This window comes from Puma concolor, chromosome C1 (genome assembly GCF_028749965.1).
Source record: "Puma concolor isolate L17-30 chromosome C1, mPumCon1.1.hap2, whole genome shotgun sequence".
Taxonomy (NCBI): Eukaryota; Metazoa; Chordata; class Mammalia; order Carnivora; family Felidae; genus Puma; species Puma concolor.
The window spans coordinates 56,865,241-56,889,448 of NC_141674.1; the positions used below are offsets into that span (position 1 = coordinate 56,865,241).

The following is a 24,208-nucleotide window of genomic DNA, read 5'->3' on the forward strand; positions in this document are numbered from 1 at the left end:
AGATCAACCAGTGTATATGAATCTATGCTTTGATTCAAAAATTGTTTTTATAATGAGGAAAAAATCATCACTACTTTCATTTGTCTTATACATTCTGCATTTCCTCCATGCACATTCTGAAGTTTTCAGGAGATAACAGCTAATCTGTACATCCCCCACCCCTAGTTCTTAGAAAATAAGAAATAAGATTCTGAGTCAATAAAAGAGCTATTTTTGAGTAATAAAAGATTGTTAGTTGCTGTACTTTATTGTATTTAGAACTGTTAAGTTTATTTTAGTGAAACTGACTTTATTTCTTTCAGTTAAGAGTTTAATATTAAAACTAGCTTTCTCTCCTAGAAAGGCTTCAACGCCACACACACACACACACACACACACACACACACTCTCTTTACCTTCAAAATCAAAGGCAGGTATATCTGTTGGAGAAGTACACAGGTTGCCAGGATATAAAATTTCAGAACTATCTCTAATTCCACCAAATATGAGGTCAAATTATTGCCAATGATAGAATAGAAACATATGGTGAAAACTGCATCCCATGTTTTCACATACTCAAGAATATTGGTTCCGAAGGTATTTGCACTTTCCTTCCTTATCAAATTTCCCCTTTATATTAGGTTAAAATTTTTTAGCCAGTGTGTACAATCAGAACCCTAATCTCGTAACTAAACAATAGTTTAATAAGACTCACCAATTGTTCACAATTTTGTTTGGTTCATGTGTGCCCAAAGCAACTGAAAGAATACAGGACTATGTTTTTGCTAAGATCTCTTCTAAGTGCTATAATTCTAGGTAATTCTAATAATAATTGTTAATATTTATAGAATGCTTCTTCTAGGCTAGATACTGCTAAGCACTACATATGCATTATTCAGTTTAATTCTCACAATAATCCTAAAAGAGAGATACTATTATAATCTTTATCATATGGATAAGGAAAGTAGAACTTAGAGCAGTTAGGTAATTTGAGGTTACATAGTAAATAGCATGGTAAAATTCAAACCTGACTTCAAATTCATGTCATTAAATTTTTTTAAGTTTGTTTGTTTGTTTGTTTATTTACTTATTTATAGCAAGCAAGAGCAAGCAAGAACATGAGTGGGGTAGGGGCAGAGAAAGAGGGAGAGGGAATGAGAGAGAATTCCAGGCAGGCTCCATACTGTCAGTGCAGAGTCAGATGCAGGGGTTGAACTCAGGAATAGTGAGATCATGACCTGAGCCAAAATCAAGAGTGAGACACTTAACCGAATGAGCCACCCAGGCACCCCATGTTACTAAATTGTTACACCAATTTTATAATCTCAATTGCATGCACACTAGCTCAGATGAAAAATTACTCTGTCTTTATAGTATTTATATATTTAATATCAATAAATACAAAAACAAAATTAAATTGTTACAAAACCCACAATAATTTTTATCTCAATATGCATAGAATTCACATTATTATACATCTTTAAACAGGAAGTTTTAGCATATAAACACCTTAGAAAAAGCTCTAATTTGGTCCTATAATCTTATAGCTAAGGTTTCTGGGCAAAAGATATGTAGTTGCCATTTTCTATTCAAGTTTTTAATAAAAAATCTCAAATGAAACACTGTCATTTTAGAGTACAACATTACATTGATAAATCAAAAGTGATTGAACAATAAGTGTTTATGACATCCCAGATACTCTGTACATTTTTACACTTGAATGGATATTAAATAATCTTATTGTAAAATGTGGAAGAAAAACTGCCTCAAGTTTGTGTTAAGTCACTAAAGCAGAAATATGGATAACCCTGTATTAAGATGAAAAGCATTTATAATCTGCATTTTCTTCCAGTGAAATAATAAAGCCAATGTGCCACCAGCCTGGTATTTACTTGTTTATAAAAAGTGTTTAGGGACTGATTCTCAAAGTTGGGTAAATATTGGTATCATCTAGAGAGTTTGAAAATACTGATGCCTATATATCATCCCTTAAAATTTGGATGTAACTGATATAAGGTAGAGCCTGAGCATGTATTATTTTAAAACTTTCCAGGTGATTCTAATATGTAACAGTTTGAAAAACACTAGCTGAGAGAACTGTTACATAACTAAAGAGCTCAGTATTCAGCTGAAGGACTCCTTCAGAGTGTGTATTGTTATTTTAAGTATCTGATAGGTGTACCCTTGATTAGAAAATAAATACTTTCAAGAAAGACATTTTGTTTTATTCATCTTAGTCTCTCCATAACTGGAATAATAAAAGGCACATAGTAGTTGCTAAATAAATATATTTTGAATGAATACATGATTGCTTTATACTTCTTTTACACCACTATCTTCCAGTAGATACATGAACATAAGAATGCAAGAGATACTTATTGAAAAATTGAATGACCGAAGCACTCGGGATAAATGTTTAAAGCCAACTGAAGACTTACATGTACATATTTTAAAAACACACATATATAAATAGATCAAAAGTAGAAAAAGAGTATACAAAAGAGTGCAGCATTTAACAGTAGAGAATTCACTGAGTTTTCCAATATTCTTCACATTCTTATTCTTAGAAATAAGAGTATCCCTAAATAACTTGTATTTTAACTAATATTCATAAGCACATGTGCAGATAAGTTAATTTCTTTTAAAAACAGAATTATAGCTTAATCTTGATAAACATGTCAGGTTTCAAAATTCAAGTAAATAAAATTTTAGCACACACTGTAATAGCTTTTCCAGATGTTGTGTCAAAAAAAAAATGTTTCTGGTTAAAGTATCTGGTATTGCTTTTGTTATTTGCTCACAGTTAAGACTCACTACTTTCTTAGCAGTCTTACACTGATAAAAAATTACTTTGGTACCTCCATACATGTGTTTTATTTAGAAAAACCTTATTAATAAATAGACTTCCTTTTTTAGTAGCTAAATTCTTAAGTATGGCTTCATTCACCAAAGTTCTACAAGTATTACATAATTTTTAATACAGTTAGTATCTTAGACTACGAAACTTTGTTTTTTTTAAAATTAGCATTGGTTGTTTGATTGTAGGTTTGTCACCAAAAAGTACTGCTTCGCTCTCCGTGGTTGGAAATCTTTTCTGATATATCAAGGGATATTCCTTCTGAAACTTAAAAATGAGGTGAGGAATTAGAGAGTATTTAACATTATTATCCTAGCTGAAGCCAAGTTCAACATTTTATAAGAATTCAGTGACTCTCTCAAAGATGTATTTCAGAAATGACTATCTTTTCAATTTATCCTTGCCTCTCCCTCTGCTTTCTCATATATGAAAGGTATAAGGTAAAATTTCTTAGATCCCAGTTAACATTAATATACTAGGATTCTCTTCTGATGTGTTTTCCTCCTACATTCTAGATGTTCTTCCTTTCCATTGGTAAAACCTATGAAGGCCAGAATGATCTAGTATATTTCATACTTGAGTATCTCAGACCTGGAATTAAACTTGCCAGAATCATGTTACTACTGGATTTTGGTAGAGATAAAAATTGTAAATGGTAATAATGAGTCACCAAAAGCTATGTATTACAATCAAATTTTATAATTGTTTTTTCAGGGCAATCTAAGTTATAATCATTGGAAGTAAAGGAAGAGTTATCTGTTATTTAAATTTAGTAAGAGTATATTTATAAAGAGTAAAACCAGGAATGTAGGTTACATTTACATACACACCTATATATACAATATCTAAAATCCAAAATAATGAGAAATTAGATTCTAAATGTTACTAAATAACAATCAGCAACAGCATATTTAAAAAGATTTATGTGATTGAGAACTTATGCATTCTCTTACCTGTTTTAGTTTTTTCCTTTTCTCCTTTAGAGGCAAACTCTTGTTTTTAATAATATTCTCTAAAAGTTCTGCAATTGCAGCTTGTGAGGTAGACACTTTTTGTTCATCAAACTCCTGAGCACTAATCTGCTTACAGTATGAATATGTTGGCAAAGGAACAATCAGTCCATCTCCAGGATTTTTAATCTGTTTTGAACAAAATGATATAGTCCAAGTCTATTAATTCTGTTCATGTTCCTGTTTGCTAAGTGTTCTTTTGATGGGATTTAGCATGTATTCATTCGCCACCAAACATTCAACATTTAAAAAAAAAAACTGTGTTATGCAATAGAGTAGTGATAAATCCCAGGATCTACATCCCAGACCCACAACCTACTACCTTTGTAACCTTCAGCAAGTTATTTAACTTCTCTTGGTCTGTTTCCTCACCTGTAAAATGGGGATTACATGAGATAATGTATATAGAGGGCTTAGAACAGAATAAGTATTAAATAAGGCAGCCATCCATCATCATTGCTATTAACCATGTATTTTATTCTTTTAACTACAAAACAATAAAAATCAAAGTAATATTTGAAAAGTTTTATTTATTTTGTGAGACAGGGAGGGAGGGAGAGAGAGTGTGTGTGGGCAGGGAGGTGCAGAGAGAGATGGAGAGAGGGAGAGAGGTGGGGGCGGGGAGAGAGAGAGAGAGTGAGAGAGAGAGAATTCCAAGCAGGCTCTATACTGTCAGCGGAGAGCCCGACACGGGGCTTGAACTCATGAACCACGAGATCATGACCTGAGCTGAAATCAATAGACGCTTAACTGACCGAGCCACCCAGGTGCCCCAAAGTGATGTTTTAATTCACTTTAAAATATTAATGTTTTGACGTAGTAAGAGTATTCATATACTGTTTTTGAGGTGTAGGAGCATGGGAAGATACTATAACATCTGCTCATAAAGGAAGGAAATTATAGGGATAATTATGTTAAGCCAGGGCAATATTAGAATGGTATGTATGGGAAGAAACATAAATATATGTGCTGGGCTGCCAAAGAGTGAATATAATAGACATCTGTTGTTTTGGTTACTCAGTATTCCTTCTCTCCTTCTTTTAATAGTTTCTTCCCATTCCACCTCCACTATCCTCACCTTTTTTGAAGAACAGATTCTCCTCTAATCTATGGAGAGCCAATCAGAGCATGGCCCTGTCTCCAACGCACTCACCCTCAACCACCTAAAAGATGTGTGTTTAGCCTGGATGGGGCCAATCAGAGTCCATGTGAAGAACTTTTCAAACTGGTAGGTGAAGGGATAGTTCTTTTTTCCTTTGGATTAAAAATGTTAAGTCTGTGATTTAAGAACTTTAATCACACTTATGGATCCCCCATCATGTGAAGGAGCCTTTTGTCAAATACAGGACCAAAATGGAAATCAGAGATGAAGGAAACAGTTTTATTGCTATTTGACTCTCCAAATTCTGTCTACATTCCTGACTTTTAGAGGTTATTTACGTGAGCTGATAAAGCCTTCCCTTTTCATTAAGCTAGTTTGAGATGAATTTGCCACTTGGAACTGACTAATGCAGACAATTTTAAGATTTACAATACATACATAGCCCTTTTTTAAGTAGTCAAGATGTTTATCCACTGCAGTCTGTAAGTAAGAGGGTACTTGGAGAATTTCCTGGTGATGATCCATTAAGAAAGAAACTAATCTTGCAGCAAGAAGCTCATCAAGATCCACCTCTTCAGCACAGCATAGCACACACCGAGAAAAAGTGTGTATCATCTAGAAACAAAAGATGTGAATTTAAAAATTTAAGGTATTATATAAATAAGAGTATCAGTAGTTTCTGGGTATCATGCTAAAGTACTGAGATAAAGTGATAAGCAGACTTCAGATTACAAATGAGGACAATTAATTACATTAGAAAGGTAAGCATTTAAAGTACTTGTTAAGTATTTCCTTAATATAATTCCAAAGGATTATAAAACGCTTAGTTTTTTCTTTAATCTTGTCACAATTGTATCAGTAAATATCATGGGTTCTATTGGTATCATATAGATATGTTACTTAAAGAATGTTAAAGAATAATGACTTATTACATTAAATTAATCTCATAAAACACAAGCCAGGAGAATACATAATATATAAACTTAGTGGTTATAAAGTTGGTACCATTTAGCTTTTGAAATTCTGGAAAATAGTCTTTAATTATTTTGTCACACTTTAAAGACAATACATGTATTGTTCAATTCCATCACAAGGAGTCTTCAAATTCTGGGATAAGTTTTGTGTTTCATAACTCATTTACTCTCAATCATATCCATATTACCCACTAAGTATTAGACACACATAAACAGATACCTCATTCTAAAATAATTACAGTTAAAAGAATTCTATTTTAAGAATTTTGTACATAATAGACAATGAACATATTTATTGAATTGAAATATTTTTGGTTTTATTCCTACATGCCAGTCATGTTTTTCTTTCTCCTTCCAAGAGTCAGTCCTTAGCTTTTTAGTCTTCTTTCTTAGTTTTGTAGAGTTCATTTACCCTCAAAGCTTCAATTACCACCTCCCTCCAAACAATCTGCCTTCTGCCCTGATCTTCACCAGGCTCACATTTCTAACAGTCTGTTGGATAAATTTCACTTGAATGTCCTATATACACTCAAACTCAAAAAGCATAAAACTGAAATTATCTCTTTTCTACTCATGTCTCTCAAAATATATTCCTCTACAAACTTCTCTATACTTTTTAATGGTGTCACAATTATGCAAGAATAATTCTTCTTCTGTAGTTTGGGTCTATCATTGTTAAAGAACTGTCCTTAATGAGTAGAAGAATAGAGCTCAACTCTAGATTCCTTGCTATAAGAAAATCATTTGAAGTTGCACTGAGGAAGTGGCAGCTCTTGAAGAGAGAAAGAGAGAGAAGATACTATTTTAAGAGTTCATTTCCAATCAATAGCTGTATAAAATGCCTCTACCCTCATCCTCTTATGGAGTCTGAGACTGCTTCACAGTAGTTTGTCCCAATTTCTTACCCACAGTGACATCTATCCTGATTCACATAATTCATCAAATACAACTTTCCCACTACCATAATATTCCCATAATTCTCTAGAGTTATAGTGCCCTTATGCTTTTAACTGTGCCTACTATCTCCTCTTCCTTCCCCACCAAACAGCATTGGCATAAGGCAATGGAATGTGGTCTGATGGTCTAGGTCAATCACTACAAAGTGATATGAATGAAGAGGTAAAGTGCTCAGACAAGATAAAGGTCAGGATATGAAAGTACAACATACTGGGCACAAAGGATTAATGCACCAACATTCTGCTACTAGGAAAGATATTTTTAAGAGCCTTTCTACCCCAAGAATCTAGGATTTTGAGACTAGGACATCATTCAAGTAGAACTTTTAGGTGATTTGCTTTTCTTTTTATAGTTTATGAACCAAGGCTTATTCTTTCCTTAAGAAATCAACTTACCGGGGCGCCTGGGTGGCGCAGTCGGTTAAGCGTCCGACTTCAGCCAGGTCACGATCTCGCGGTCCGTGAGTTCGAGCCCTGTGTCAGGCTCTGGGCTGATGGCTCAGAGCCTGGAGCCTGTTTCCGATTCTGTGTCTCCCTCTCTCTCTGCCCCTCCCCCGTTCATGCTCTGTCTCTCTCTGTCCCAAAAATAAATAAACATTGAAAAAAAAAAAATTTTTAAAAGAAATCAACTTACCAGTGATCTTGTACCCATTGCATCATGAAGTTGGGGCATATCAACGTTTTGACTCATTCGAGAAATCATGCGCATTAAAAGTTGAAGCTTTCTACGATTTGGTGGGGGAAGTAACAAACAACATAACTGTAGTGCATCGATGGCAACCCTCTCTAAATGAGGTTGCAGCAAACCTGGAAGGCAAAATTATACCCCACCCCCGAAAAAAAATCATCAATGACACTAGTTGCTTTCATACTATGCACATATACAGTTACGTAAAGAATACAGTTATATAAATATTAAAATAATATTTTAGTATCTAATTTCTTATAACTGTCCCTAGAAATTTCCACATTCCTCAAAAGCATGGTAAGATGCTCATTTTCTTCATAACCTATTTGAGTACTAATATCCTTCACTTACTACAAATAAAGTGATTCAGAATAAGTTAAAATGAAGTAAAAGAAAATAAGTGCTTTATATAAGTAGAATAAATCTTGGTTATGCCATGACAAGAGTCTTTTACGATAAAAACTCCTTTTGGAGGAAAAATATAAAGCAGTTTCAGAGAAGAAAAGACAGGTAAGCAAAACAGTTAGTAAGCACTAAAAGTTAATATTACATGCATTGAAAGCATCAACCTTACTTTGTGTGCCAGTCAATACAGAAGAAGCTGGAGGTAAAGAATTTTCTGAAAGTTCTATTGTACTTTTGCAGAGTCTTTTATTGATTGTGGTACTAGACTCTCCGAGTTCATTTTCCATAGCTGTTTGTATACTTGTGCTGAGATGTCCAAGATTTGGTTTCATGATAATTTCAGCCACTGGCATATTGATATAACTATTACTTCTTGTACTACTTCTTAAAAGTAAACTCTGAGATCTACAAGGCTGTTTTGACTTGCATTTCCCAATACATAACTCCTCTTGGTCTTGAACAGTCAAAGTAGAGGTTCTCTTAAAACCAACACAGAGTGGTTTTTGAGTACTTTCCTCTGAATGAAGATTCATTAGGGATTCCTGTTTGGTCTTAGACTCTAAAAACTGCTTATTATGTTGTCCTTCTCTATTCACAACAGATTGATGGAAGACATTGGAGACCTCTTTACTTGAACTCCCTGGTAAGTCTACAATTCCTTCTAAAGAATAGCATCTTGATTTGACGTTAGAGGATAGAACATGCATACTACTTAAGCCTATTAAATTATGACAACTTCCTCCCATTATGTCATTAGCACTGGCTCTTCTATTTTTGAAATTAACTAGCTGCATTTTCTTAGCACATTTTTCTTGAAATCCTTGATCACTTATCTGCAGTCTCTTAGTAGTATCTGATTCTTCTTTGTTTTTGTCTTTATGAAGCAGACTGAGAAGAAGACACTCAGTTGATTTGAAGGAATTCAAATTGTTTAAGCGAAGGATTTTTGAAGACTGTGGATCATCTTGGATTTTATGTATCCCACTGGGTCTATCTGAAACTGTGACGTAGCCACAAACAACTACCAGGAAATGAAACAAAAATTAAGATGCAACTGTGTGACAGTGGACAAAAATAAAACAAAAACAATAGTAAAGTTAAAAAAATAAAGCATTACTATAGTATATATTGTTAGTATAGTACAACAGCAGTTGCTTAATTCAGAAGCCACTTAAATAGGACACATGCAACATTCAGTTACAAAGTGCAAGACTGAGTAGAGGTTTTCCAACTTGTGATATAAATCACTTAAAAATCTTTTCAACAATCTAATTAAAGGAATTGAGTCAAATACATTAAAAAATCACTGGCTTCATCTACAAGTATTAGAAAGCTCTTAATTATAAGACAACTAACTGTACTACAATAAAACTTACACATTTGGTCTTTGTCTCTAGTAACTGGTATAGTGCTCCTAAAATGTTTGGAATTTCCAGACAGGGTGTCTTTTGTTATCCATAGTACATCTACTGGAGAACATCTGAGTTTATGGTAATGAGGTGACTTAGGGCTGAACTTGCTTAGAAGGTTGGAGCTTTCAACCTACCTCAGACCTCCCTGAACAACAGAAGGATGCGGACTGAAGACTCAGCAAAATCACCAATAACTGATGATTCAATCATGCCTATGTAACTAACCCTCAGTTAAAACTATGAAGTAACAAGGCCAACGGAGCATACAGGTTGGTGAACACATTGACATGATTGGGAGGGTGGAATCCCTGGAGAGGGCATGAAAGCTGTGTACAACCCTTACTTCTTCCACATAGCTGTTTCTGATTTGTATCTTTTATAAAAACTGGTACTCATTAAATAAAGCAGTTTCCAGAGTTCTGTGAGTTGTAGTCAATTATTAAACCCAAGGAAGGTTGTAGGGACACCCAAACTGGTAGTTAGGGCAGAAATGCGAGTGAGTAAGCCTGAGGACCTCATCTGCAGGTGGTACCTGAAGTGTGAGGGCAGTCTTGTGGAACTGAGCCCTTAATCTGTGGAGTCTGCATAACTTTGGGTGGTTAAGTATCAGAATTTAAGGAATTTGTCCTTCACTTGTAGGGTCTGGTCTAACTCTGGGTAGTCAGTGTCAGAAATGAATTGAATTGTAGTACACCCGATTGATGTGAATTCACAACTGGTGTGAGAATGATATATTTGAATTACTGGAAGACAACATAACGGGAACCATAGTATTCCCAAACTGTAAAATAATTTATAGCTTGCCATCTTCATATTTACCTACACTTTGAGATCTTTTAAATTATGGGAAACTTGAAAATGTTAATAAATTTACATAATAAGTAAAAACTCATACATACCCAAAATGCTTACAAATAATTCATAATATTCAAAGGTAAGCAGAGGTTCAGGGAGATCTAGAAAATAATCTGCTATTGTTCTGAATACATCTCGTTCAAATCCAACATAAGTTGGATTATTCATATTACTTCTTGGCCCTAAAAGATAGAAGGCAAAAAAAATTGGTAAAATATATTTTATTAAAAAAAATTTTTTTAACATTTATTCTTTTTTTTAAAAAAAAAATTTTTTTTTTTTTCAACTTTTTTAAATTTATTTTTGGGACAGAGAGAGACAGAGCATGAACGGGGGAGGGGCAGAGAGAGAGGGAGACACAGAATCGGAAACAGGCTCCAGGCTCTGAGCCATCAGCCCAGAGCCTGATGCGGGGCTCGAACCCACGGACCGTGAGATCGTGACCTGGCTGAAGTCGGATGCTTAACCGACTGTGCCACCCAGGCGCCCCTTTTTTTCTTTTTTGAGAGTGAGAGAGACAGAGCATGAGTGGGAGAGGGACAGAGAGAGAGGGAGACACGGAATCCAAAACAAGCTCCAGGCTCTGAGCTGTCAGCACAGGGCCCGATGCGGGGCTTGAACTCATGGACTGCAAGATCATGACCTGAGCTGAAGTTGGACACTCAACTGACTGAACCACCCAGGCACCCCAATATATTTTATTTTAAATAAAAATTTAGATATACTTATAAAAAAAAAGTGTCAAAAAGTTCTCCATGATGGAGTAAAGTTTAACAAATTCTGTCACAGTTCAAACATTTCAAACAATTGTGCACATCACATCTCATTCTTTCTATGTTTTCATTACAAATCACTGCGAATAGGGGCACCTGGGTGGCTCAGTTGGTTGGGCATTCATCCAAGTCTGGATTTCGGCTCGGATTGAGCCTCCTTGTGTGGCTCTGTGCTGACAGGGTAGAGCCTGCTTGGGATTCTCTCTCTCTCTGCTCCTCTGCTGCACCCATGTGCTCTCTCTCTCAAAATAAATAAATAAACTCTAAAAAAAAAAAAAATCACTACAAGTAACTACTAGCATTTTGTCTTAATACTTATTTACCTAAAAACTGTATATAAGGCAACATTTGAAATATATTTTAAAGCAGTAAGGTTATTTAATGAGATTTTATTGCAATTCATTTTACAAAACAAAGAATATGTAGATAATGAAAATAATTCTTCCAAATTATCTTTTGTAAATTTACATTTTCATGAATAAATTTTGTCTGACATGAAGCATACCCTTAATGAGTTTAAATAATATCTTTACATTGCCATTTCATTAGCTTAATATTCTTTTTTTAAATTTTTATTTTTTATTTTTTTAGAGAGAGCAGGGGAGAGTGGCAGAGGGGAAGAGAGAGAGAATCTTAAGCAGGATCCATGCTCAGTGCAGAGCCCGATGCAGAGCTGATCCCACAACCCTGGGATCCTGAGGTGAGCCAAAATCAAGGGTTGGACACTCAACTGACCTGAGCCACCTAGGCGCCCCTAGCTTAATGTTCTTCAAAGAATCATGCTTGCTCACTAGTTTTTTACTCAGAAATAAGATCTGACTTCATATTACAGATGAGGAAACTGAAGGTTAGAGTAACTTGCCTAAGATGAAAAAAACCATTGGTGGCAAAGCTAGAATTAGAACTTAGAGCATTTAAAGCAAGACTCAGAGCTTTGAGGTCTAACAACATTTCAAGTGTGCTCCATGGACTACATAATCAGACTCATTCAATGTGCCTATTAAAAATATGTAAGTTCCTCTGTACAAACCAGAATTTATGGAGGTGAAGCTAAGAATTACTGACTTAGAAACGTTTGCTGCTGGCTCACTAATTTAGTAGTTTCCAAATGCTGGGTGTGGGAATCTTCACTAATAAGAAGCTTTTGAGGCATGTTTAGTCCAACTGGAATGAACCTACCTAATGAATCATCTAAATCAGAATCTTTGGCTAGTCTCCCTAGTGACTGTAATATGCACTCAGGTTTGAGAGTCACTATTTTATCTTTCAAGTTAAAATTTTTCTCTTCCCAAACCCAAATAATTTTACTTTTCTGACAGCAAATTTTTGTATGGTCATAATGTGAGCACACACTGAAAAAGGATTGAAGAAAACAATCACACACATTTAACGGCTTAAAGGCTAATATGGGTTTTATGTAGAGCAAAGTAAAAATCTTTTTAAAAATTATTGTTAAAGTTTTAAGTTTATTTATTTGTTTTTGAGAGAGAACGTGAGCAGGGGAGGGACAGAGAGAATCCCATGCAGGCTCCACACTCAGCGTGGAGCCTGACATGGGGCTCGATCTCATGACTGTGAGATCATGACTTGAACTGAAATCAAGAGTCAGATGCTTAAGGAGGATATAAGATATATTCTTAATATGTAGAATAAAAAAATGTGAAAATCATTAGAAAATTTTCTAAGAACATACTCTTATTAGAGTTAAAAATACAAAATTTATAGTTAGTGTATCTAGGTTTGAATACATATATCTTTATGTATCAGTAGAAGACTTTCAAAAGCCTTACTTTCTCTTCTAGAAAAAAACTGGGGACAGTATATTAATCACTCATTCCTATATGTCACAGGATTACTGTAGGGGATTGAATAATAACTAAAAGTTTAAATGCTACCTCTAGCTAGATATATTGGTAAACTGGAATCCAGTAAGTTATATCTTTGCTATCATTTAGGTATAACATGGACTGGTAAGAAAGGGGGAAAAAAAAACCTCTAAACATGGGATATTTGAGAAATTCCTGAAAATATAAGCATTGGGTTGCTAACCATGAGCCAAAGTATAAGACAGAAGGGCAGTTAGGTGGGGGAAGGCAGAAGGAGAAACTCACAAATCAAGCTTATGATTAAGATCTTTACACCTCAGTTTGATAAATAAAATCTTTCTATAACTTACATTATTTACTTTATTGCTATTTATTCTGTTATTTTGTCATATTGACACCCAGTGGACAACAAGGGAATATGTACCTATCTTGAACATTATTAATAAAATACTCATTTCATAAGAACTAGAAAAAAATCCTTTTATAAAAAAATTATTAAAATATAATTTAACTTTTAATGATTTAGAAGCACATATTTCTGCATATTTTTAAAACTGATTTTTAGGGGCACCTGGGTGGCTCAGTCGGTTAAACATCCGACTTCAGCTTAGGTCATGATCTCACGGTTTGTGAGTTTGAGCCCTGCATTGGGCTCTGTGCTGACAGCTCAGAGCCTGGAGCCTGCTTTGGATTGTGTCCCCCCCAACCCCTGCTTGCGCTCGCTCTCTCTTCCAAAAATGAATAAACATTAAAAAAAACTTTTTTTTTAAATAAAAAAATTGATTTTTAAAGCAATTAGGGCTTTGTACTTGAGCCAGTGTCTCAAATTATAAAAATTAATTATCACTGCTCACTATTGAAAAAGCTTTTTTTCCATTTACTGATTAGTGACAGAACATTTTTTTTTTATAAACATAAAAGTTCCATTAATGTATCTTATGGAGTACAAGCATGTCATGAAGCAGCTCAGTGTTGATGCTGTGTACAATGGCAAGGGGAATGAAGTAGATTTAATGTGACTTCATTTCTGATTGAACTTTTCCACTTTATAAGAGCTATTACTTAAAAGTTGCTATTTGAACTCTATAGGCCTCACTAAGGCAACTGGTGTAAGTTATACCTAAAAATCCTTTGATATCCACTAGCCTGTGATTTTATGATTTATGAAAACTGAGCTACAAATGATGAACTTAAATTATGAAATCACCATCTGCATAGAAAAAGTTATGGACTTTATAATGCATTCCACATGCAAGGAAATGCAATCAGATCTACTAGATTGTCATTCAAACATCAAAAGAAATAGCATACTTTATCAGGATTTCTATAAATTGTTTTCAAAATTTCCTTAGCTCTTATTAAATAGTATAAATATATATTTTATATAAATATATTTTATAAATATATATATATACATACACATTTTGTTTGTTTAACTTACAATTTGCCAGGCACTTCATGGCAGATAATACCCAGTGAGGAAGGTCATCTATACAAAAAAAAATTTATATTGTTCAATAATATCACCTAATTTCCATGATACTATATTTAAAACTTTACGCTTATATATAATTACATACACACATATATATGTATGTATGTATATGTATGTATATTACCAGGGTTAAAAATTATTATATGTTTAATAAGACATAAGGTGAAGACAATATTTTAAAATACAAGTTTAAAAGTCATAGAGATCTTGAGTTTGATTCTTTCCAGAATACATAAAACAATTACCCCCAAATTGAGGATATTTTGGTGCAGGGTTCATAAATAGTTAATGTTCATACTTGTCCACTGCCACCATGTTTTCTTTATCTTAATTTCCATTCTGATTATAGGTATGCTATTTGAATATTACTGATTTGAGTGAGACCTATGATTGAAATGATATATCTGAATATTAGGGTGCTTTTAGTGAGGCTTGTTTAAAATCTTTCATTTGCTACTAACTGAAGTATGCTGCATGAAACTGAACTGTTTTTTGACACCAGCACAAAAACCACACATACACTTAACTTGAAGAGTTTATGGTTATAAAGAATAGAAAGTTTGAATAAGAGAATATACTGTTAAGTATGTGATTTTAGGTAATTTAAGATGGGAGTAGTACAAAGCCATATGCATGTGCAACATAACTTAAGTTTTTGCTTTTTGTTCCTACAATTCAAACTTTAAAGTTCTTGCCAACACAAAGAAACTCAAGTAATACATACCAGTTAATTCTACAGGCAACAATTCATTATAAAAAATGAGTCAACATTTTGAGATTTATTGATACATTTCTTAAAATGTTAAGTTTTAAATGTAATGCCGCTGGGTTGAATATATCATTGATTTTTCCATCTTATATCTAAAATCAATACATTATATATATATAAATATATATAATAAACCAGTGATCTTTAAAATACTGGTCTTGAGACTTTGGTCCTGAGGGTTTTGCATATGTCTTGACTTGTGTAAATTTATATATAACTGCTCATGTAAGCTCCAAGAAGCCATGGACCATTTTTCTCTTGTTCATCACTAAATCTTTAGTATAATGCCTGGTACATTGTAGGCCCTCAATAAAATGTAGTTAATCAATAGTTTTAATTATATTTTCATACCTTTTGGATGTTTAACCTTGCCATTTAAAAAAAATCATGCATAAATACCATGAGAGGCTAAAATAATAGTACCAATAATATTCACTTAAATGATTACTAAAGCACTTAATGATGATAATCTCCCCTTAATACTTTTTCAGTTAAAGTATTCTACTTTCTACATTTTTAGTCTCTCTACACCCCCACAATAGCTGCAACATATGTTAGCAAGTTTAAAAGAGTCCAACTTCTTTTATTGATACCAACCTGATTTGTCTTGTAGTATAACTATTCCATGTTTACTTGTATTGGTCATGTTGTACATTATGTATTGAGGAACTACTTGATTTGGATTTATGACTTCTTCTAGGGATGACACACCTAAAATGGTTTGCAGGCTAAACAGAAGAAAAAATACAAACTTCTTTTTTCTACATAAAATAAGTGGAATGGGATATAAATATTAAAGAGTACGAATGGCAAACAAAGCCATCAGAATATTTTTCTTAAGCCAAACTGATAAAGGTTATAGTTAGTATCCACTTTCAAATATACTTACCTTAGTAACCTTGTAATGATTCCAATACAGACCCCGAACTATAGCTATATATAACTTTGACTCAAAGAAAAAACAAATCATACTGAAAACATTCTATTTCAACTGTACTAGAAGTTCAAGAGCACTTATTAAGAAATACAAATACAGGTTAAATTCTAAGCTTTAAGAACTAATCTGTTTTTTTGCATTTGTAGATCTTGATAAAAATGTCAAATTAACATTCTAGAACACCTGTGGAACTTGGTTAGAGCTTAGTTTTAGCTTACTAGATCAGAATAATATATCTCCAAACTTCTTCAATATCTTCTGGGCTTATTTCTCTATTATCAACTGAGTTTTCTTGATCTTCATTGATTATTACATGGTTCATTTTCTCTATATTTTCCTGGAAAAAAAATTACTTTGGTTTAACATGCTATGCTCAAATTAAGGAAATATTGAACTGACACAATTCCTAATATTTAGTAATTCTACTAGTAAACAGTCCACTGTGAAGCTGTAAGTTTAAGTGTCACCTGAAGGAATAAGGTTAACATATGGCAATAAAGCTTTTTGGTTTTGTAGCTGCCCCTACCACTCTCAAATCAATTTAAAACAAAACATGTTTAAGTTATACAAATACTGTTTCAGGTGTGTCTTATTACCATTTTTATTATTGTTCCTATGGGTTCTATTGTTCTACAGTAAAACATATACACATATTTTTAGAATATAATGTAGGTCCAGACACTTTAGTATTGGCTTCAAATATTAAAGAACTATCTACTTTTAATGTTTTATAATTAAGTACATGGTAATAAAATTTAAACTAGTGATTAGTAAAAAGGATGTTTTACCTGAGAGAAATGTAATCCAGGTTTTTTAGGAGTTCTACGAGATAAATTTCGTAATTTAAAAATGCTATCTTTATCTTTGGAAAAGTTCTCTATGCTGTTTTTTCTCAATTCTGGATGCCTTCGTGGAAAACTTTTAAGCGGAGAATTTGCAGGAAATCTGGTTTAAGAATAATATGCAATTAAATAATGTAAGATCAGAAACAAAGTTTTAGTGTCTGTTTATCTTTTAAAAATCACAAAGGAACTGAATTTATTTATATTATTTATATTACCAAGGAAGGAAGATTCTACATAAGTTGATTTTCCCATTAAACCTTTAAAAACATTTTAATGGTTTCCTACTTTTTTAGTATATTGTATGTATTTTAACTTTATATCTGGATAAGTAAGAGTTATTATTGGGATCAATTCTGTTGAAGAAAAAAATAGTTCCATTTTCTAAATTTCTTTGACAAGCTATCTAATTTATATATATTTTCTGATCTTTGTCTGACTGTTCTTGTTCTGATTTCCAGAGCTTGGTCTCTGTTATTCCTTTTGACTATATTGCTTTTTCCCCCCTCCAGTATAATAAAAAATATTTCAAAGATACAAGAAAGTATGGAAAATAATGTAAACAACATCCAGATATGTAATCATCAACCATCAAACAATACAATATTTAACATTTTACTCAAGACTTCATTATTAAAAAAAAAAAAAAAAGACTTCATGATTATTTTTTTGTTAATCATGATTATTCTTTGCTTATTCTATTTCTTTCTCTTTCTGAGGGAAGCCATTAACTTGCAGTTAGTGTGTTTCTTTCTTATTCATGTTTTTATACTTTTAATAAGTATACATAAACAACATATGGCTTGGTTTTTTTTCTCTATGGTATTTATATATTAATATATAAGATATATGTATAATGTATAAAATAAAATATGCATAAGTTTTTAGTGACCTCAGAAATTCTTATTCCATGATCCTAAAAATATTTTCTTATACCAAGTTCCCATGTACAGTTGACCTTTGAACATGGGTTTGAACTGTGCAGCACACTTATACACATTTTTTGTATATACAGTACGGTATTATAAATGCATTCTCTCTTATGATTTTCTTAATAACATTTACTTTTCTCTAGCTTACTTTAATGTAACAATACAGTATATAATACATTTAACATACAAAATGTGTGTTAATTATTTATTTTATTGATAGGGCTTCTGGTCAACAGTAGGCTATCACTAAAGTTTTTGGCGAGTCAAAAGTTGTACGTGGATTTTTGACCATGCAGGGGAGGGGGTTGCTGCCCCTAAGCTGCGTTATTCAAGGATCAACTGTATGTATAGTTTTGTTTTTTCAGTACTTAATTATTTAAATTTAAGCCCAGATATTGGGTAGGGAAATTCTCTCCTCCTTGTTCTTCAAAATTGCCTTGGACTTTTATATTACTAAAAATACTTTAGAACCTGCTTGTCAAATTCTATAAAAAATTATATAGGGGTTTTGAATGAAATTGCATTTAATTTATATATATATCAATTGGGGAGAAATGACTTATTTATGATACTAAGTCTTCTTTCTTTAAAAATGTTTATTTATCTCTGAGAGAGAGAGCTCATACACATGAGTGAGGAGGGGCAGAGAGAGAGGCAGACAGAGAACCCCAAGCAGGCTCTGTGCCATCTGTGCCCTTAGCACAGAGCCCAACATGACTGGAACTCACAAACTGTGAGATCATGACCTTAGGTGAAATCAAGAATCCAACGCTTAACCAACTGAGCCACCCAGGCGCTCTGGATACTAAGTCTTCTGATTCATCAACAGGATATCCTTCTTCACTTATTACCTTTAAAACAATTATATAATTTTCTCCAGTAAAGTCTCACACATTTTTGGTAAAGTTTATTTTTAAGTATACTTTATAAATTTGCTAACATTATAAAACACTTAGAGGCAGAGAGACTAGTTGAAGAGTTATGCAGAATTCTGGGTAAGAGAGAAAAATGGTTTAACAAAATGAACTATCAGAGTGAAGGGAGGAGTAGACCAGAGAACTGCTAAAGTGATATAACAGAGATGGTCTGTTAATTAAATCATATTTAAAGGGGAGAAAAAGGAAAAGAATCAAAACAGCTATAGGGATGACAGTGCTATTCAGTTAAGTATGGAGTAAGAAGATAAAATTTGGGTTAAGACATGATAGTGATTTTTCTATATGTTATATCTGAAGTGCCTAATGGGCAAAAATAGGTCTGAAGCTCAGGGATATATTTGGGTTGGAAGTTTGAAAGTTATAAGGAAAGTAGGTGAAGACATGGCAAGAAATTGCCCAGGGAGACAGTGAAGTAAAGACAAGTCTAGGACCTTTAGAACCAGTAACAGCTAAAGGATGAATAACAGCAAAGGAGCTCACAAAGTGCCTAAGCAGTAGTTAAGACAGGCAGGATTTGTAGAGTGCTATACAAAAGGAACTACTCACATGTTTGTTACTGCAATTTACTTGTACAACATAAATCATCTTTGATACACAAGAATCAACTACTAAGGCACTTCATTTGAAAAGTACTAATTTTTTAGAGAGAAAAAACATGGATATTAGAATCCAAAGACCTAGTTTAATGATATATAACATAGAACCCTGCACATGAGAGAAAAAGCAATGGTGCTGGCCTAAGGGAGTCAGAAAGGCTCCACAGAGGAGGCTGCAATAGAATTGACAGGAGAGCAAATGTATTTACTAATCTGACAATGTCTACAGTGTTTCAAGGTAGAAGAACATATTTCAGACAGATATAACAAGATTTACTAAAGCATGGTCTCAGCTTCCTCATCTGTAAAAAGAAGTTAATACCTAACCTGCTTAGCTAGTCCAGGGATTAAGTACGAAAACATGTAAATCATAAAGCAGGTCTTCTGATATATGGTAAATCCTTAAAAAATATTCTCTTTAACCTATAGTATATTTCTTCTGTTATTTATTATATAAATTTTGCTATTATTTCTTTTATCACATGTATTCTTAGGTTATATGAGATTATGTTACTTGGAGGCAAGGACCTGTGAGAATTTGTCTTATACTTCTTGAATCTATGAAACTAAAGGTTAATAATGACCTATCCTTGAAATGTTAGATTTCAGAATATGCAGAAGTGATATCACATTCTTTCCTCCCAATACTTATTTTATTATATATACTATCTAACATTTTAAAAGTTTTAATTGTGTAGCAATTAACTTTAAATTCTAAGTGTTTTTTTTTTTTTTTTTTTTTAATTTTTTTTTTTCAACGTTTATTTATTTTTGGGACAGAGAGAGACAGAGCATGAACGGGGGAGGGGCAGAGAGAGAGGGAGACACAGAATCGGAAACAGGCTCCAGGCTCTGAGCCATCAGCCCAGAGCCCGACGCGGGGCTCGAACTCACGGATCGCGAGATGGTGACCTGGCTGAAGTCGGACGCTTAACCGACTGCGCCACTCAGGCGCCCCTAAATTCTTAGTGGTTTTAATTGCACTAAGAGCAGTAACAGTTTTATAAAGAAAACATGTTTTTTTTCTGAAAAAGCTGCAATTTTAGTAAAAGTATTATAGAAGTGGAGTTAAATTATATTGTTAAGTAATTCAGTTTTGTAGTTATTTATCTGTTCAGTACCTGAATAGCTGACTGTTGTCATCAAGATTTTCTGATCCCCATCTGCCTTTGATATCTTCAATTACATGATTTTTAAGAAATTTTCTTAACAATTGGATTGTCTGTTGCCTTGTAACTTCAGGACCAAAATTATTATTATTTCTTAATAGGTCATAAAGCCAGTCCACTGCTTCTCCTGCTGTAAAACAATTGCCATATTTTTTAAAGTGTTGCCTGTGTTTTCTTAGAGGCATTCCTGCTCGAAAAGATGTTGTAATTTCATTCCACTGCAAAAAGAAAATATTAAAAAAGAAATTAAACATTGTGCTGACTCAAAACTAATTAGACAAAGAACATTATTTTATTCATATCTGATTACATCATAATTCGTGAAATCATTGATCTTATTTACTATAGAAAATTTTATATATCATACTGATTTCTCTTTATTAATTCTGGCATTGTAATAATATGTCTTTGTAATAGTGTAAAGGCACTTATTGGCTGGTTGGCTTATTTAGGAAACCTAGAAATAATGAAGAACTGTAATGAACTTGCTTCTTAACCTTCAACAGAGAAAGTACCCTTTTTTTTTTTTTAAATTTTAACTAATATTAGTAAAATGTTGGTAACATTTGTGTCAGACACTGCTCTACATTCATTACTTCACTTTCATTCTCACAATTCTATGAATAGGTACTATTATTATCCCATTTTCATATAAGGAATATGAAGCACAGAGAGACTGATAATTTGACCAAGGTTACAGAACTAAGTGATGAACTCAGGCATTGAAACCCAGGTTTGAATATTCTAGAACCTGCAGTAATAACTACCAAGCTGGCCAAACAAAATTGATGGCAGGCAGTAGTTTTACTGGTAAAATACCTTTAATGTTGCAATATCTTATATATTTATTATAGTATTTTTTAAACGTTTATTTTTGAGAGAGAGAGACACACACAGAGAGAGAGAGAGAACGTGCGTTGGAGTGCAGGGGAGGGGCAGAAAGAGAGGGAGACACAGAATCCCAAGCAGGCCTCCAGCTGTCGTGCAGAGCCTGAGGAAGGACTCAAACTCAGCAACTGGGAGATTCCGACCTGAGCAGAAATCAAGAGTCCAACGCTTAACCCACTGAGCCACCCAGGCGCTCCAATATTTACTATAGTGTTTCTTATGTAAAGATTCCAATAGTGAACACAGAACAGATGAGGCAAATTAAGTAAGCTTTAAGTCCACTATATATTTAATAACACTGATATACCTATGTTTAAATTTTTTTTTTTTCAACGTTTATTTATTTTTGGGACAGAGAGAGACAGAGCATGAACGGGGGAGGGGCAGAGAGAGCGGGAGACACAGAATCGGAAACAGGCTCCAGGCTCTGAGCCATCAGCCCAGAGCCTGACGCGGGGCTCGAACTCACGGACCGCGAGATCGTGACCTGGCTGAAGTCGGACGCTTAACCGACTGCGCCACCCAGGCGCCCCAACCTATGTTTTAAAAAGATACTCATATTTTCTAAATTGTCCTCAACCCGAGCTTTCAAGGTTTGTGGCGGCTAGAACAGCGGAGAACTAAGGTGGTGGTGGTGGTGCAAAATGAACACATCACTTTTTAATTGAAAAATCCTCCATTAGAGGCCAAGAAATCTGACTTGTAACCCCAACTGTGTGGCACCACAACACAAAACCTAAGAGTTGAAAACACAATAACTGTATTCTTCCCACCACACCTCCCCATTTCACACATTTATTTACTCAAGAAACACCGAGCTGTAGCCTATCCATAGGATCTATACATCACAACACACGTTCACACGCAGTCCTCTCAGGATATCCTTAAGGTAGATATGCATCATTAGCCCTACTTTCCCAATGTGGAAACTGAGGCTCACAGCAGTTGTTAAGTCACTCGCTTAATGTCTCCTACCCCGTGGCGCCGCATTCTCTTGGTTTGAAAATTTAAGTGCACAAAGACTCTGTACAAATCCAGTGACTACCAACAGTGGTTCCTGACGAGTATCTTAAACACTCTGGGTTTAGTTTTTAAATGGGCAGCTGTTACCTAGTGCTATTCAGTCGGTAGATCCTGCACTGAATTCTACAGGCCCCGCAAAACGAAGCTGTCACATTCGGACTGTCCCCATTCTGACACTCCAGAGTAATGGAACTCTGAATTTTTTTTTGTATCCAGATGGGGGTAGAAAATCAGACGTGGGGAACGGCTAAAATCATAATATTCTCTGATGTTCCAGGGCAAGCTGACAACTGCAGGCACAGTTGTCGCCCAAACAAGGCCAGAGTATGATGCGCCATCCCGGGGACGAGACCCTTTGGACAAACGGCTCACAGGGAGGGGTACAGCCCCGACCTCCAGGTAAGGGGGTGAGGCGTGTCCCGCAAGGCTTTCCTGATACCGGTTTATTCCCCCGCCCCCCTCCCCCGACGTCTCAGAAAACCAAACCCAAACCAGGTTCTGGGACCCGTCTGTCCGCCGCAGGCAAAACTCCGAACGCTCTCAAGTAAAGTCGGTGGCGGCCACGGCTGCGGTTGGCCGGTCTAGTCGTTCTGCGCTGTCTTACCAGCTTGGTGGCCCGATAAGGTCCGGGAGGCACACTCCGACTCTCCATTCTGCCCGCCGGGCCCGGAGGTCTGTCAGCGCTCAGCGCGGTGCATGGCGGCCTTAGGCGACTCTAGGGCTCTGGGGGCCCCGACGGCGGCTGGCTGGGAACAACCGTCCGCCGCGCCGCGGATTTGAATAGCGCAGAGGGCTGCGCTGATTGGTCGCGGCCCTGAGTCACGTGGCGCGCCGCCGGGATCCGGCTGCGGTTGGCTTGCACAGTGGAGCCTCTCAGGGCTGGGGCGCTGGCGGTGCATGGCTGGCACCCTTTAGTCAGCGCGGGGGCCGGGCCCGTGGGACGGGCTCTGGGCTTCACCCGGCTGTCCTGGAGCTGCTTCTCCCTCTTGCGGTTGCAGGCGAGGCGGAGTCTTGTTTCCACACTAAGAACCGGTGAGGCAGTTTAGTCACGGACTGGATGGTTTGGAGACCAGGCTTTGGCTTAAGGGAATTTGAAATTTGAAAAGAAAAAGGAAAACAAAACCCTAAGCCCTTTTAGCCTGGCCCTACAGGATCTCCAGCAGTGGTTGGCATGTAAAACAAAGCATCTCTGGGGCGTAGCTTTCACCTGACAAATCCCTTGGTTTTGCTTCTAAAAAGCTTCCTGGGTGTATGTTGCTGTGCTGTCGTTCTGATACAGCTTAGCAGGGGCCATGATTCTGTTCTCAGTGCAAAAATGTAGGTTATCCACACCCCCTTTAATTTGGAGGTAAAATGGAGCATAAGTAGATTTCCGTTAAGTACACACACCATGAAGGGCTTGGGAAAGGTTGTGTAAAACTTGCCAAGTAGCTCCCCTGAAGAAAATCTACCATGTCTTTATAGGAATGCTGGTTATGTTTAAATCACAATCATACGCTTAAAAATTCGCTGGGATTTTAGAAAATCTGTAACAAACGTTCTTTTTCTTCTTCTTTTTAAAAGTTTATTTATTTTGAAAGAGAGAGAGCAGGGGAGGGGAAGGGAGAGAGGGAGAAAGAATCCCAAGCAGGCTCTGCACTGGCACTTGAACCCACAAGCAGTGACATCATGACCTGAGTCGAAATCAAGAGTGGGATTAACCGCCTGAGCCACCCAAGTGCCCCCAAACATTATTTTTTCAAATGATATAAACTAAGTTCTGAACGTTGAAGAGACTTACCC

At 35.2% G+C, this 24,208-nt stretch overlaps 1 protein-coding gene and 1 long non-coding RNA gene across 3 annotated transcripts in view; one reads left to right on the plus strand and one right to left on the minus strand.

Moving 5' to 3' along the window:
• Positions 1–1,346: 1,346 nt before the first annotated feature.
• On the minus strand, positions 1,347–23,199 carry DEPDC1 (DEP domain containing 1). 2 transcript variants are annotated; one of them, XM_025931925.2, is made up of 12 exons: positions 23,031–23,199; positions 20,468–20,733; positions 16,827–16,983; positions 16,257–16,375; positions 15,699–15,829; positions 14,279–14,326; positions 10,283–10,420; positions 8,141–8,992; positions 7,513–7,685; positions 5,387–5,563; positions 3,790–3,975; positions 1,347–3,103 (listed from the first exon to the last, which is right to left on the minus strand). In XM_025931925.2, exons 1-12 carry the CDS (start codon positions 23,076–23,078, stop codon positions 2,963–2,965), a joined length of 2,436 nt encoding a protein of 811 aa, XP_025787710.1. In that variant the 5' UTR covers positions 23,079–23,199; the 3' UTR covers positions 1,347–2,962. The 2 variants fall into 2 exon arrangements, with proteins under 2 accessions (XP_025787710.1, XP_086573385.1); XM_086717259.1 differs by lacking the exon at positions 8,141–8,992.
• The window catches only part of LOC147578093 (uncharacterized), a 59,285-nt gene continuing 44,063 nt past the window's right edge, over positions 8,987–24,208 (plus strand). The window contains exons 1-3 of the long non-coding RNA XR_015254783.1: positions 8,987–9,652; positions 11,603–11,711; positions 22,704–22,825. This is a non-coding gene — a long non-coding RNA (uncharacterized LOC147578093). The remainder of the gene's footprint in view (positions 9,653–11,602; positions 11,712–22,703; positions 22,826–24,208) is intronic.

Bases quoted from the DNA above. Each gene is read 5' to 3' on its own strand.
- DEPDC1 (XM_025931925.2), bottom strand. From the start codon at position 23,078: ATGGAGAGTCGGAGTGTGCCTCCCGGACCTTATCGGGCCACCAAGCTG. The intron at 8,993-10,282 runs GTATGTATGAGT...ATTTCCTGGTAG, and splicing joins ATTATTTGTAAGCATTTTGG to TTGTTTGTGGCTACGTCACA. The intron at 3,104-3,789 runs GTAAGAGAATGC...CTCATTTTTAAG, and splicing joins AAAGGAAAAAACTAAAACAG to TTTCAGAAGGAATATCCCTT.